The 16,624-nt window shown below is 40.5% G+C and overlaps 1 protein-coding gene across 4 annotated transcripts in view; it reads left to right on the forward strand.

Annotated features, from left to right (window-relative positions):
- E2F3 (E2F transcription factor 3) overlaps positions 1 to 16,624 on the forward strand; it is a 43,681-nt gene that overhangs the window by 20,365 nt on the left and 6,692 nt on the right. For all 4 annotated transcript variants that reach the window (XM_083822838.1, XM_083822839.1, XM_083822841.1 and 1 more), the window contains exons 2-4: positions 12,167 to 12,278; positions 14,268 to 14,487; positions 15,056 to 15,214. In XM_083822838.1, coding sequence (XP_083678964.1) covers positions 12,167 to 12,278; positions 14,268 to 14,487; positions 15,056 to 15,214 — 491 coding nt within the window. The remainder of the gene's footprint in view (positions 1 to 12,166; positions 12,279 to 14,267; positions 14,488 to 15,055; positions 15,215 to 16,624) is intronic.

Below are 16,624 nucleotides of genomic sequence, written 5' to 3' on the forward strand. Positions count from 1 at the left end.
GAGAGCTGGGACTGTTCATCTCCATCCTTGGAGATACTCAAAACCCAACTGGACACAGCCCAGAGCAACCTGCTGTAGTTGCCCCTGCTTTGAGCAGTGGAGGTAAACTAGGTGGGCTCCACAGGTCCCTTCCTGCCTCAGCTATTCTGTCAGATGGCTCTAGTGTATAAAGCACTTTTTTTTTTTTTTTTATATAGGAATTGTCGAATTTGAGCATGTTGAAAACTTACTACTGGAAACTAAAACAGTGCAAAACTGAAGTGGAAATTAAACTTTTTTTTAAATGAGTGGTAAATAATCATGAGTTGATACCATCAAGCTGTGACAGAATGAATGTCTTGCTAAGAGTTGCACTCTATAATTTCAGTGCTAAATAGACTCGAGGTCAGCAAATCCATCTGTCCACTCTTTGGTGAAAGCAACTGTGTGCATGGTCCTTCCTGACAGGTGCTTCTTTGTTTAGCTTTCTCCTAGCGCAAATTCTGACATTGCCTGGTAATATCTTCCTGTCTCTTCCTGTCCTTGGTTAGAAGGTAGTTTAATGTTACTAACTGCATAGCAACTAGGGGAAATCTAGTGGTCTGTGGTATGTAGGAAGTCATGTTAGAAAGCCAGATTATTTTCTTTGATCAAAGGCTGTGTTAGAGAGAAAATGCCTTTTTTTTTTTCCATTTTAAAAGTTCAGACTTAAAGGGAGTATTTTTTTCTGGAGAAGTCATCTCAAGGTGTTTACATTAGGAAATACATAGTAAAGAAGACAAAATGGAGTGGATAGATCATGTCTGGTTCAATTTTTTATATGTCCTTGCTTGACTTGACTCTATGACCTGATATGTTCTCCTTCACCAGAACCAAAAGGGATTATTTTATGAAATACACTTCATAATATTCAAAAGAACAGCAATGTTCACTTCTTTCCCACAATAAATTTATTCCCTGTGTTAGCACATCTGTTTTGAATGTCGTCTTACAAATTAGGTTATCACATCAGCTTTTAGATTGCCCTGTCCATGGCATGAGAGAATTTGTCCAGATGCGAAAAAGAAAATTGTTTAGTCTACCAACACTTGTTCTCTTTTCTCATGAACTGTTGTTTGTCGTCTTGTCTTTTTTTTTTTTCTCTCTGTCACTGGGAATAAGTAAATCTTATCATTTGAACCACATAATTTATCTTCATTTTGCCAGCACTCTTAAGTTGTTCTGTTCCTTGCTGTGGCTGATAGGTATAAAATACCACTGAGGTAGGATGTGGATTAGCTGTTCTTTGTAACATTACACAGAATTTAAAACATGAAGAATTCTGCTATCTTTGTGCCATGTAAGCTGTCTACTGCCAAACTGACTGGTGTAATAAGAATATAAGAACAGCTGCCTACTTTGACGTGGTGTTGGGGAAGATCATCAGTTCTTAGAGTTTAGCCACCCAGGCTGTGTGGAAATCAATTAAGTGTGTAGGCAAAGAAATATACTGTGAAGAAATCTTCTGATGGCATTATTTGCTTCTGATCTAAGATGTCAGCCACAGCTGGTGTCTGCAGGTTCTGCTATCTGTGATTCTCACCTTTTCTCTTTGTATGCTGTTGACCATTTCTGTGACTTTCTGCCTATATGGACCCTTCTTTGTGATTGCTTCTAGGCATGGTTTCTTTTTGGATATGTAAACTGTGTTTCATGGCACTTGTTATTTATTTTTGTTACTCTGATGTTTGGTATGTGGAGGAGCTTATTGTGTTAACTTCTTCAAGGTTACTTAAGGTTGTTTTTTTTTGATGTGATACTAGTCACTTCATTTTCAAAACTGTATTTAATAAAATCTTTGAGAACGGCTTATCAATCTCTCCACGCAAACTCTGCATTATAGTTACTTGTAGGTGCAAATATAACTTCTCACTGTTTGTTGGGACAATGTTGGGACTTGAAGTGAGCTGAAAAAATACCCCCACAGTTTACATAATTTGCACAGCTATGCTGTATTACAGCCCATGCTTAGGACTCTGTCACTTCTCAACGTCTGACTATACAGTGCAAATAATTGCATCTCATCTAGGTCTGGTTGTATCCTGAAAGTTATGTCAACTTTCCCAATGTCCTTTGGAATCTATATAATACTTTTATCACCCTAAATTGTTTCAAAGTACATTTATTACTTTTGAGAAATCCAGCTGTATGGTTTTACACTTGTATAGAACTAGGTTAAGGAAGTACTTCAAAATAAAAGATTTTACTGCGTTAGATCTGACCTCACATAACTAATTATATTAACTGAACAAGTAGTTAAATGTAAGACCTGTCATCCCTTAGGCAGTGAGTTAAAAATATAGAGTCAAGGTTGGTGTCGATTTAAAAAAAAATAAAATTTTTTAGAAAGGCTTCTCCTTTGGGGACATGAATTCCCAATACTAAACTTGATATGCATCTGAGTATTTAAAACTTACTGCCTTCTAGTTTGCAGGCTTCTGCTATAGTTTCTGAAGCATTTGCATATGGCTCCTATCGGGTGTTCTTTCAGAAACGAATGACAAAATTAGTTGGGTCCCTGTGAGTCACCTGTCAGTAAGTAAAGCAGTGCTGTCCTTTGGTGCTGGTAGAGCTCAGGGTGTATGGTATGGAGTGCAGGAGGGTTTGGGGTGTTGGAGTGGGGAACTCTTGAGCCGCAGACCTGTGTGGGCAAGGGAACTTGCACTTTGAAAACTTCATTGGTACAATTCCACAGACGCAGTCCTTTCCTTTATGCATCTTGTATCCAAGGAAAACAAAGCTTGAGATGCTGTGGCTTAGGCTGGCAATTTAGCAAGCAAACTTTGTGATGCAAGCCCAATCTTGCATCATTACAGTGCATCTAACACAGAGTTAGCACTGCTGTGGCTACGCGAATGCTCCTTCCGCTTTCCTGTGGAGTGTAGTGAGCCTCTTTACTTTGGAAATGTTAAATCTCATTAATTCTGTCATCCTAGAGACTTTTATGACTGTATTCTACATTCTGTTCTGTAAGTAAGGGCTAAGTCTTCTCCTGATTACTATGTTAATATATATGCCCAGTATTTCAGAACTACATTAGTTTTTACTTATATACCTGATACCTTATAGCATTTCCTGGAATTTCCTCCAAGGAAGTTCATCCTACCCTATTATCTAACTCCCTCATTGTCCTTTCTCACCACTCCCAGGGCTTGTTTGTTCAGGAGACAATTTGATAGACAACTGATAGTGTTTGAAAAGTTTTCTTTTCGAAGTAGCTGTGCTAATTTCTGCAAGTAGAGTGGAAGCCACTTGATAGAACTAATCCAATCACAGTCTTACTTTGAAGTTAATGACTTTTAACAGGGGAAAAAATACTTTAAAATGTCCTTAAATACAAAAGATATCATTATCTCTATAGAATATATTTTGATGCCAATTGCTTTGCAGTTATTTTTCTTTGGGCCAGCTTTAGAGTGATACTGAAGATGTATTTCCCTTGTTCCACTTCAGTTCTGGTCTCACCAGTCAATGTTTAATGTAATGTGAAGGGCCAAAATACTGCAAGCAGCTCTTCAGCCAGCTGGAGAGCTGGTGCCCCATCCACACACTATGTGAATCTGAACTAACAGTTTCTTTCTTGGTTTACTTTTATCTTGCTGGCTAACGTGGAAACCATAAGAGTATGTCAGTGTAATTGTTGCAGAGATACGTAATCAAAAGAAATTACACCGGCAAGTCTCTTGCTGCTGCTCTGTCGTCAGTCATGTCCGGCCCCCCGCCTGCTTGCTGTCAGTTTTAAAGTTTAGTGGCAGGCCTGTTTTATGACAGACTTGTTTTTCTTCAAAGGATGTCTGTGGTGAGAAATTACTGACATGATCTGCAACTGAAAACCCCTCAGCTCTGGTCTGGAAGCAGCAGTCTTGCTGAAGGTGTGTTTCTGGGAACAGGGCCCACAAGCGGCCGGCAGCTTTGACACCAGTTTGTAGGGCCGGGTTGAGGCCTGGAGGCAGCAGTCTTGCTGAAGGTGTGCTTCTGGAAAGGAAGACCCACAAGCGGCTGGCAGCTTTGGCACCAGTTTGTAGGGCCGGGTTGATGTTAAAGCCTGCTGGAGGCCAAGGGCTGGCCTTGCCACCACAGCCTAGCCATGGGAGCAGCGGTGGGTGTCCGGCTGCACCCACCCCTCCAAAGCCTGCAGTCAGGATTCCCCCACAAGACGCGGGTTGGTCTGTCTCTGCATCTGCGTATAAGTCATGTCTGTCTGTCAGTACATTTTATGGAAGTTTTGTCTCTAGAGCTTCCACATTAACCAAGCAAGTGCAGCTTAGTCTCCAGCAGCTGTTGGGATGAAGGAGTAGCTTTTACATCGGGCCGTTTTCAGGATTACTCAGAGACTTGTGAGCTCCTCACCTTGGGCAGTTAAGCAGTTGAGATGAAAACTGGGTGCAGTTTCCTGAAAACAACTTTTCATATTTCAACATGAGTTCGTAACTGAAGTCTTCAAGCTCAGTGCAGTGCAAAGCCATTGCTTCCAGTCACAAGTAATTGTTTCATATTTGGCGGAAAAAATTGTAATAGAAAGATTTCAGATGATTCATTTCCTATGCAGCATAGGTGTAATTCTGTTGGTCTGAGGCATGAAACATGGTTTACACTTTGGTTTATTTCTTGCTTAATCATTGTGTTGTCCTTCCCAATTTCATGCAAAGAAAATACAAAGTGCTGCACCACTGTGGGGGAAGGTGATGAACCTTTTAGCAGTGGCTAACATACTGAGCGCAAGCCTGACGCTGCGTAGGCTGATCCCATGGCACTGAAGCAGACTGATGAGCAAGCAGAAAATGGAACAACTTCAGATGGATTGTTCACTTAACTCTGTTTTATTAACAGTAGTGAATGCGAGATACCTTGACCTTATGGTAGGCCAGCTACCTACAAGGCATCAGGGTGAGAATCAAAGCTCAGTAGTAGCCCAAGATTATAATCTTCCTTCAGGAAAAATGATCAGCTGTAGGTGTGGGGGAAAAATGCTACTTTTCATTGCTATGTTTCACTACTTTCTTGGTTTGGTTAAAGTCATTTTGTTTCATTTACAAGTGGTTGAAAATGTTCTTCTGTTCAGACAAGACTGAGAGGTGAGCAGTGTGAGCTACCACACCAGGGTGAGGTGCAGGGTGTCACTGCACACTGCAGCTACTGCAGGAACGAGCTGTCTGCGCTGCAACTGTTGAGCATAGCTGAGAGCTAATGTATTCGTTTTAGTGGGTGTTAAAATGGCATTGTATGATGTTCTGCAGTAATAACTGGGAGGCAGTCATGATACTTGCATACTTTTTCTCTGGCAGCAACCTCTGCATAATTCAACCTGAGAACTGAAAGCCATTGCTAGGTTCCCCTGGCTTGTATCCTACTTTCAAACAAGGATCTGCAGCTGAAACTTAGCCACCCACATTTGAATTTTTTGAGCTAAATATAAGTCTTATGGTTTGGTATTTAAGTGCTTACAGTTCGTGGCTTCCTTGATAGCCCTGATACTTCTCTGGGAATCATGAAAATTGAAAATCGATGGAAATAGGATGGCTTATTAAGGCCTTTGGAAGAAGCTTCACTACTGTGTAACACTATCAGCCTTCAGCTCTCAGGGTCAAATGCATAGTGAGGATGGGCTGCACATGAATGTAGTTTGATAATTACGTGAGGTGCCTCTTACTGAATTGCAAACCTAATTAAGACATACATAGGAGACTTTCTTTCTCCTAATACTCATCTATATTAAAAGCAAACATTTATTCAACTTCACAGTCTTTTTTATTTTTGGTTTTTAATGTAGACGAATATTAGGAGAAAGTCCCCGTAGTATTTATCTCAGTCAAAACTATAGAAAGTGATACCTAATAAGATGATAGTTTAGGAAACATAAATTGGTGTTGTGGAAGGGATTTTTTTCTTTTTTTACTCCAGTTGCTATTTTCTGAGAAGAAAATTTGGGGCTTTTGTGTTAGAATAGGTCAATTAGGGCAATTTTTAAAACTACTTTCACTTGATTTAAGATTTTTTTTAATGTTACTTTAAATACCAGCTGCTTGTCACTCAACTAGTAATACAGATAAATAAGTAGTAATATTACAGACTACTGTTCTTCCTTATGTTGGTTTTATAATGTATTCAGTTTTAAAGGCACTGTTTTTATGTATCTTTCTATACGCTTTTACCTCAGCTCAGTGAATGGGCTATGTATAAAATGTAATTTTGAGGTAATGTTTTCATTAAAGTGCCATCCTTGGTCTTGCTCTTCTGTGTAGGGTAGTATGGGAATGCATACTTTTGACAAAGAAGGAATATTTTGGGAGGGATTTGAGAGGACTTTCAGAATGTCCTTTTTAAGAGCATAGTTTAAGGGTTGTGGGTTTTCTTGGTTGTTTGCTTTTTACATTCAGTTAGTTTAATTCCAATCTATTCATTTTTCTTCCTAGTTCTTTTCTTAAATGCCCTTTTATGGTTTTATACTATCAAAATTAACTCTGGAAACTAAGGGTAGCATGGTACAAATTACTGGTAACTGTGTGTAGACTATTGGGGTAAATATTTCTTCATGGATAACTGAAATCCCTCTCCTTTCCAGGAGCTTGGATTGCAAACTTAGCTGATCGTTGCTCAACAAAAATAGGTCCAAACCAAGGAGTTGTCACTAGGAGCCCGAAGGCAGCACTCTGATAGTCCTCTTGCATCTTTTTGCTGACCTCACTTGTGAGCTGCTCTGTAGAGCTCAGCCCCTTCCCTGCTGAGAGCTCTTCTGCTTCCCTCTTTGCCCCTTTTCTCATTTTTTCAGTCTCTCCTGGTATTAAAGCATACTGTTTGCTATGCCCTTAGCTTGGTACAGCCTCTGGCAGGCACTCAGGGCTCTCTGCATACCACAGTAGGTTCATTTGAACATGTTCAAAAAGCACACCCTGCATCTCTTCGTTCAGTGGAGGAGAAATTTTCTTAGCTTATGAATATTTCTGTGCATTTACCCTGAGGTGTCTTTTTTCTTTGCTTCTTCTCTTATATTCCTTCCTCCTCAAGCTCCTGCTCAATTTACTCTCTCATGTAAGATGCTTGCTTTCTTCTTTGCAGCTCCTAACCTCTGGAACAACTTTCTTGAATTCATGCCTCAGAACCTCTGCTTTTAAAATGTGTTTTAAGTGATTGCTTAATTCTGAAATTGTGAAAGAATGCCTACGGAAAGTGCATGAGGATTGTTAAAGTGGCTGTGCTAAGGCTTTCTCACTGCAGCCAAAATTTATCTGTGCTCTCTGGATAGGCTTGGATCCCCTCCCCGGTAATATCAGCATTGTGGTAACATCCAGAAAAGCTGCCATTTTATCTGCCCCTAGCAATTGTAATATCTGCTAGAAATGACATGAGGCTTAGTCGTCTGCCCTAACTTAACCTGCTCAATTTAGTCCTCGCTCTGAGACACCAGCAGAGACCCAGCTGAGCACTCAGACACATTTCTCTGACTTGCTTCCAAGCTCACCAGCAGCAATCGCTTACTGCACGCAGCTTACTCCTCACCACGCTGGGTCATCCCTAATCTTCCTCTTTACCCTACCCAGACAACCCCAAACTGGCATTGCTTTGCAGCTCCTAATCCTGGTTTCTTGGAATAGGTTATTTTATCTTCTGCCCCCATCTCAGCGGACTTTGTCCCAGTTTAATTTTGCTCTCGTTCTGAGTTCAACTTTTGTCCTTTCGTATTGAAATGAGACTGCTGCTTCTTTAATATATCCTGATGGCCTGCTAGGATATTAAAGAAGGGGAATTAGATGCATCCTGTCCTGGGTGGGACCTCCAGGGAGATGTCCTCATCTGGACCAAGAGCTGTGGCACTTGTAGTCTGAAATGAAACTTGACCATTCGTGTTTATTTTGAAAGTGTACTGACTGCACTTTTCCAAGTGTTTGTAAATTTGGGATTTTCAGGGAATAGAAAGGCATACATTTGACTGAGATCATCCCATGAAATTTCATGCACCCACTCAAAAGCATAATGGGTGTAGGAATATTTCAGACAAAGGGTTTCCAGAGGGTAATGCAACTAACGTAATTTTCCTTAGATCTGTCTCCTGTAGACTGTGCAACTCTTCGGTGTCCAGTAATAAAGCTGAGGGAGACATCTAGCAGGAAAAATTTCAACTTGCATAGTTTGGCAAAGTTACGCTTCATGGTTTTATCACTGGAAAGAATAAGATGACATTTACTGCTTCTCCCCACAAACCCTCTCAAAGAAAATGAGGCTTTGGTTTCACACAGCTCAGCCTCCAAAAGCCAATGCTAGCTGTTACCCACCACTGCGCTTCCCTCTCTGCTGTCTTTACAAAACCCCGTGCTGGCTGTTACCTAACGCTTAGCGCTTTGCTCTCTGTTCTGCTCTTACAAGGTAACTAGCACTCTGACTTCTTAAAATTGGTGCCAGTTTCTTTCCCCAAGAACTGAAGGAGATTGCTGTGCGACGTGAAAGCGAAGCCACTGAAATGCCAAGAGGGACAAGAGGTGCCCATTGCTCCTGCTCAGCCGCGCTCTGTGCTGGCTCGGCCCTGCAACAACTCTTTGCCCTGTTTTGGAGGAGCGTTACTGTTCTGCTGGTTGTGACCCCTTGAGCCAGCTCCCCGTGGAGGCCGAGGAGGGCCCTGCAGTTGGGTACTGCTGGCACCAGGGGACTGCAGGGGTGGAGGGAGGGTGCAGACGAAGAGGTGGTCTGCAGGCAGTGGCCCTTTACAGCCAGCGAGCTCTGAGTCAGAGTAGCCCATGAAGGGGATGGGGTATGGATTGCACCTGATCGCACCTTTTCTCCACCCCTTTTTTCAATTTACGCTACATTACGTTTTCTCTTTTTCTGGTCTTTGTAAGCATACCTGCCTCCAGCCTGTTCCTATGAGTTAATCTCTCAGACTGTCTCAGTATTGTGAAGTGAATTGCATCAGGGACTGCCTACTTGAAAATACTCAGCTTATCTGAATAGTTTCTATTTTCCTATAAGGACAAGCATTCCTTTGAAGACCTTTCAATTTTGTCCCACAGGTTAATTGTGGTAGTTATCTGTTTTTTTTGTTTGTTTGTTTGTTTTAAGGATTGAAGCTAAGAGGGCATGACAGGTAGACTTGAGGTGCCACCTGTTTCTAGTGGTCTGCACTGAACAGTAGATCCATAGTTGTATCCATAGCAGCAGCTGCTTGTAGTATTGGAAGAAGAAATGGAGTCAAAGCAGTTGACGCAAACTTTCTGTATCCCCACCAAGGGGTTAGGTAGGTGTTTGGTTCAGAGGAATAGCATGCTTTCTTGTTACTTTTATATCTCTTGCTGGATGTTTCAATTTGTGGCTTTACCTGGCTCATTGCCCTCTGTACTTTATGATCCTTTTACAGTCCTCCTGAGTAATGTGACTTCCATTTATTGCATTCAAGTTTCCTGTCACTGAAAAGTTCTTGGTGTCTATGCTTCCTATCTTTCTCTGTCATCGGGATGCTTTGTGCTGGTGTTCCTTGGCTTGGTACTTCTGATCAGGTCCCACATACTATGTCAGAAGATTTTGCATGCTATAATTTATAAAACAACACGAACACAAATAATGCAAATTTGTACAAATAATGCAAGTAATGAATATAGTGCTCTAGCAGAAATAAGTTATGCTAGTTGAGATTTTTAAAAGGGTTATTGATTCTTCTGCTTGCTGAATGTAGATCTTGATTCCTCAGATAGATTTCTCAGGGGGGAGATCTGGTATCAGAAAGCACTATGAATAATTTTTGAGATGGGAGAGAAAAAATGTGAGTCACCCGGAAACTCTAGGGCAACAAAAAGGCACTAGAAAATCTTTGGTCTGTAAGTTGGGGAAAAAGAAAGCGAGAGACTGTACCACTTCAGTCCTGGATCTTATCAAGTTTGTAAAACAGGAAGGGGAAGAAAGTACTTGCTGAGTGACGTGCAACATCTGGCCAGAAATTAAACATTCCAAAATGTTTCCTAAAATTGCTTCTTGGTAACTTCACTATGCTATTTTAAATTCTTCTAAAATGTTTTGCTCTGTGTATCTCTATATAGTGAGACCATCAGGATCATGTTGTTTGCAACACCCCCAAACATACACAGATGGTTGCGCACAGCAGCAAAAGCCCAAAGGATGCTGTTTATGTTCTCTGACTACTAAACCTGATTATTTGAAGTTCACAGAAGAAAGTTGTGCTTAACCACAAAAGTAGGGGCAAAATACTGCTAATGTGTTGCAAAACAAGTTCAGACAGAAAGTTTTGATGTGTAGTCCAAACCTGAGTTTTAATTCTGATGGGTAGAGTTGCTGCAAATCTCTGAATTTTTAGTCTTTAGCATTTCCCCTCCTTCTCACACCTGGTTTTGAGATTCTCTTTTATCTTTAATTGTATCCCTTTAGCCTGGTATTCCCACGCCCTGAATTGTTCCATTTTCACCCCTCCTTCCTTTTCTCTGAGTTCTCCGACTGGAAAAACACTTATTTAAAAAAAAAAAAGTGTGAAAAGTATTTTTCCCTGTGGAATAGCTGTAATCTCAATTTTATCCAATTACGTCATCTAATATATTAGCTGGATGCGTTTGTTAGCAGTTGACCTTTTTAAAATCTATGTCCTTGGATTACAGAGCTGATGCCTTATGGAGATGAACTTTCTATTTCGTGCCTTTAGAAGCTGGCCACTGATGGGCCACCCGAGGGCAGGATCGTGTTGCCTGTGCTGGCTAGAAGGGTGTAGGTAGCTCAGCTTAGCCCTGTCATTGATGATTTGGTCCCTCACCCCTTTGCACAAAACAGAGAAGAGTGGCTTGAGCGCTCTGTACATGCTGTTATCCTGTGGGTTTATAAGAGTTTCATCTGCTTTAACTCGCCTTTTAATAAGTTTGAGGTTTGCAAATGGAGTCCAGCAAAAAGATGCCAGCGATCCAAAACCAAATGCATGTAAAGTATTTAGAGCCTTCTGTAGGTCACAGGCCCAAAGGAAAACACGGAAACTAACTGTCCAGTACAGAAATATCTGGCTACAAATCCACAACAAAATGTATTATTTTTGTTTCACTGAGGAATATGATGCAACTATGGGACAAGTCTAAAAAGTAAGCAAATAAAATACTCTGAATTATTCAACCTAATCGAATAAACAACATTCTTTAGAAACAGTTATTTGTTTAAACTTCATTAGACGTAGAACTTCTTTTTCTTCTTTTCTTCTATATCTTCCCAGGTAATGTTCTTTCTGTTGTTAGGATAACAAACATCCGCAGATTAAATTTCAGTAACTTGAGGCGTATGGCAGAATACTGAATTGTTTCCAAAGATAGTAGATTGGATTTCTGTCTAGGAACAAAATTCATATTGGTAGTGGTTTTCATTGCAGTTTAACTCTGTGTTACATAGTTTAGCAGTTTCTTTTTGTTGTTGTTGTTTAATTCAAAGTGTTGTATACAGCTTTCCTTTGAGCTGTATGGAACATTCAGCTGATCTTCAGGCATCGTCTTTCTGATACTGCTCATGCTCCACCTGGCTTTTCTGTAGGTAGCTTTAATGCAAACATGCTAGTTAATGTGAAATAAATGTAGCAGTTGTGCTTTTGACAAAGACAAAAATTGCTGACATGCACAGGAGAACAGTTGTCCAATGCTGCTCTTGACATGATGTGTAGAATTCAATAGATGGAAGGTTGATAATATTGGGACTTACTGGAACTGGTCCACTCAAAGCCATCCTTTCAAATGGCGAAAGAACTTAGCTTGCAACACTACTACCTGTGCTCAGACTTATATGGATACGAATTTTTCAGTAGAAGCATGCATGCATATATATGTGTGCCTGAGAGATTGTCTTTGGTTTTCATACTGAAACATTTTCATGTGAAGGTAGAAATGTCTCATTTGTACTTAAGAAAGTTTGCACTGGACTATCACATAGCTTTTAAAATTTAAAAATCTGCTGAATTTTCCAAACAAATCCATCAGTCTGGTCTAGCCTTTGTCAGTGAAATGTTTAGTCCACTTTAGGATTGCAGTAAATAGTCAGATTCCCTCATGACAAATGAGGGCCAAGAACCTGTGTGGAGATAGTACCTTGCTCTGAAAAGGTCACTGCTGTCTGCCTTTCCCATTGCCCCAGTATGCTGTTAGGTAACATGAAATACACTGCTTAACACTTACTGTTTCTTCAACAGGCAAAACGAAGGCTGGAGCTAGGAGAAAGTGGCCACCAGTACCTCGCTGAAGGACTAAAGACTCCAAAGGGGAAAGGAAGAGCTGCAACAAGAAGTCCAGATAGTCCAAAAAGTAAGGGAACTACGCTACGTGGCACGGAGTTTTCAATTTTCCTAGCTTGAGATCAAAGCAAACCAGTACAATGTGCTGCATCATCCAGCTAAAAGAGTGTGTGTGTTGCTGTCCTCACCTGGATGCACGTGCAGCAAGCTCAACCGCGCAGCCAGGCAACATGCTGCGTGGTTGGTGGAGAGCTGCAGAGAGGCTGCAGAGGCTCCTGGCTGCTGGATCTGTCCTGCTGCGGGCTGGGCAGCCTGCAGCTCCTCTGGTCCAGGAACCATCTTCAGCCAAGGGCATGTGGCTGGGTACTCTTAGGAGAGGTAGATGCTGAGGAATCAGAGTATTATGATGGGATCAAATGCACAGTTATGACGCAAGGCTAATCAGGGAAGTCTCTTCTTCTACTAAAGTTACAGCAGGCGATTGGCAGGGCTCATTTCCCCAGGCAGGGATTTGCGAAGAACGGTAGCTGTGCTTCAACAATGTTAAATGTTCGGTGCTGTCTGTGGCCTCTGATCTGTCTTCTCTCCTTGCAATACAGCCAGATTATTGCTGCCACTGTTTAGTGTCTGTTTTAAATTGAAGTGCATTCTCACAGAAGCTCAATATACCATTTAGAGCATAGGATACTGCTGCAGTGTTGATAAGGCCGTATAGAGGACTTTGTTGCTGCATGAGCAGGAACGCATGCCATTTGAGATGGGAGGTCAAGTAGCCTCTTGCCATTCTTATGCTGATCCTCTTATTCTTCCCTAACCCCCAAATTTAAAAACCAACCAACCAAAAACAACAACAACAAAACCCACACCCTGCTCTAAATACACGATGCCACTTAACTGAGATGACTTCCTCCATTTCCCAGTACAAACAAGCCCTGAATCCACCAAAGAAGCAGTACAGGTGGCTTTCTTTGCAAGCAGGCAATGAATTGGTTTTCACTGAAAAGCTATCATATTCTTAAAAATATTTCATGGCAGTCTAAAATTTTACTTTCTGGTGGTATTTCAGTTTAGACTGACTTTCTCAATTAAGTGTGGGACCTGAACCTTGAAAATATGGAAATGACCACCAGATCAGCCTAAGACCCATCCTGTGCAGTATTTCACTTAACCTAAAGCAAATGAAAGGTTTGAGAAGTACAATAAAGGTTTTACTAACAGTGATGATCATACCACAGGGAAACTTTCAACCCAGCAGGCTTCTAATAATGTCTGGCTTATTTCCCTTGACACAAAGGCCTTGAACATTCAGAATTAGAAATTATTCTGATCCATATATTTAAACTCTTAAAAACTCATCTATTAAACATGTTGATGCTACATTTGTGTGTGAAAGCAGTGAATTATAAGATTGAAGCCGTTTGCTGACTTCTCATTTAAAAGAAATGGATGCTCTTGCCCTGTTTGAGCATTGTTTGGTTATGGAGAAATTATGATTATAAATTGCATCTCATGTCAATCTCATCTAATTCACTTGAGCTTTTTGTAAATCACTGAGTCTGGCACTGATGGAATCTGTCATTTTGTTCACCCACTGAAGTACACCTAAGTCCTGCTCAATTGCATGTGAAACACTTATCTTACAAGAGGGGAAAATCAAACCCTGATGAAAGCTGGCTATCAGCCTGATGAAGGAGAGTCATAGGGGGATTTTTGGTATTGCTGCCAGGATAAATAGATACTAAAAATACTATTAAGAATTCACATAGTGAAAGCCAAAGTAGAATATTGCTATATGTAACGTCCAGACTAATGGAAATATTTGCATTTAAAAAAATACACGTATTTGCTCATGTACCTGTGATTTTTGGAAAAGTACATCTTGAAATACAAATAAATACCCAGTGGTAAGTTGTGTCAGTGCAGAAGTTTGAGAGATTTCTTTAGTAAATATGAAAGAAATGTCTGTAATATGTATCCTTTCATTTCTGGATACTGCTTTTGGAACCAATATGAGAAAATTGATTTGTCTTTTTTTTTTTTTTCTTCTTCTCTCTCCAAGCTCCAAAATCTCCTTCAGAAAAGACTCGGTATGATACATCACTTGGACTTCTTACAAAGAAGTTCATTCAGTTGCTGAGCCAATCTCCTGATGGGGTCCTAGATTTGAACAGAGCGGCAGAGGTCCTCAAGGTGCAAAAAAGGAGGATTTACGATATCACCAATGTACTGGAAGGCATCCATCTCATTAAGAAAAAATCCAAAAACAACATTCAGTGGATGTGAGTATTCATTATCCTTTTCCATTCCTCCTGGCTGATTTCACTCTTACAGGGTAGCAATATTATTCTTCTCCCACTTTCCATTCTAACATTTTGTTCCAAGCAATCGTCCAAAGTGCCTTCTATCAGGACAAAGCTTTCTTTTTCAGTTAATTAAGACATATTTTCAGTATATAAATAGTGTTTCTCAAGGAAATTAGTCCCACATTTTGTCTGAATACTGGATTAACTAATTTGCTTCTGCAGGTGGAGGAAGTTTTTGTGTGCGCATCTTTACCTACTGTCTTCCTCAGTCTTTTTCAGGGTGTAGTTAAAGTAGAGGAGAGTTAGACGCGAGATTTTGTAAATGCTTAGTAATATTCTACTTTTCAATCTTGAAATGTGTTGTCATGATAAAACGATTTTTTTTCTGGAATGTGTAGTTTATGTTGACACACCATGGACGGGTTTAGGAGGAAAGGCCTAGGAAACTGATGTGCAGTGTAAAACCCTGCCTTTTTGCTTTCCTGTAGCATAGCGTCCAGCTGTACAAATGTTCAAAAGGTGTCTTTGCTCTTTGGGTTCATAGGGGCTGCAGTCTGTCAGAGGATGGTGGCATGATGGCACAGCGTCAAGGCCTCACAAAGGAGGTGACTGAACTGACTCAGGAAGAGAAGAAACTGGATGAGCTAATCCAAAGCTGCACCCTGGACCTCAAGTTGCTAACAGAGGACTCAGAGAATCAGAGATATCCTTTTTGCCAAAGCCTCAAAGATGGTCAGTCTCCTTGCTGTTCCTGTAATACCAGGAAAATTCTTCCAAGGAATGTGATACACAGCAGCAGACACTTCCAGAGATTGGCCAACTGGTTTTGATGTATTTTTATCTGAAAGTTACCTAAACCACTTGCACCTGGAATGCACAAAAAATAAAAAAGTGGTACATGAATTAGCCCATAACAACAGTGTTCACATAGAGTAGAACCAAGAATTTAGCTGATTAATGAGTGATGACATCCAAAGCCCTGTGCTATTTAGACTATTTTGAGCCTATAGCAAACCCCATTTCGTGCAGAAGGCACGGAGACAAAGACTTTGCAAGGTAACAGGTGTGTGTGTGTGTACTCATTATACAATACTTTTTTTTATATTAAACTTTGTACATAAATTACAGGTACAGAGAGGAAGATAAAGTTGGGAGTCAGTTTAGTTTGAAGCTTGCAACAAATTTTCAAACTTCCCTGGTTAGAGAATCTATAATAAAATATGGATAAATATTTAAATAGTTTTATGAGCTCCTCAGAAAGTCTATTTTAGTCTAACTTAGTGTAGCATAGCAATGCTCAATTGCATAAAGTTCATGTGACTTTTGGTATTTTGGCTGCTAAAACCTCTCGTAATTAACTAGTTCTCATTTTCAGTAGGTTTCCCACCTGTTAGCAACAGGGGAGAGCATTTTTTAAATACTGATGTGAAAACTTTTATTACTTTAAATAGTCAGTAGTTCTTGAAAAGCATCTAATGAACCTATTTTCTGTTTTGAAGAATAGAAAATAACTATGGGAGTGTCAGTAAAAAGTAACGTGAATAATGTAAATACTGTCTTTTGACTGCTTACATCTCAAAATGCACATGAAAGCGAGATCACTGAGTGGCATAGAAAGTAAGGTTAGCACTGTCCTCAAATAAGAGTTTGGTCCATGAAGAGACTGAAGGGAGACAAAGCTGAGTATTATGATTCCCTATTTGTATTACCACCTATTGGTGTGGTAGAGATCCCTGCCCTGTGGTTGCTGGCTCCCTAGGGGATGGGTGAGGAGGGATCACTGTTCGCAGTATGCTACATGGTCAGGCACATGTAGAGGTGTTGGCCTCATGCTCTTGGATTTAGGAGAGCATAGTCCCAAAATCCTTTTGTGACTCCAAGTTTACTGATAATACTAGAGATCATTAAGGAAGTAAAGCTGAAGTGTTAAACCTGGGGATCAATCTGATTGTATCCCAGCACTGTCTTTAGCTTATCTCACTGAAGTCTCGCATTGGGTGGCTCACTGAATGCTCAAGGAGCTGAGAAGCCTCTTCCTTTGCTTAATCTCTGAAGGCAACATTTCAGCTTTTGAAGATTTTTCTTCTTCCTCATGATTATGTTGTGCCCAGCC

Source organism: Anser anser (genome assembly GCF_964211835.1).
Source record: "Anser anser genome assembly, chromosome: 2".
NCBI lineage: Eukaryota > Metazoa > Chordata > Aves > Anseriformes > Anatidae > Anser > Anser anser.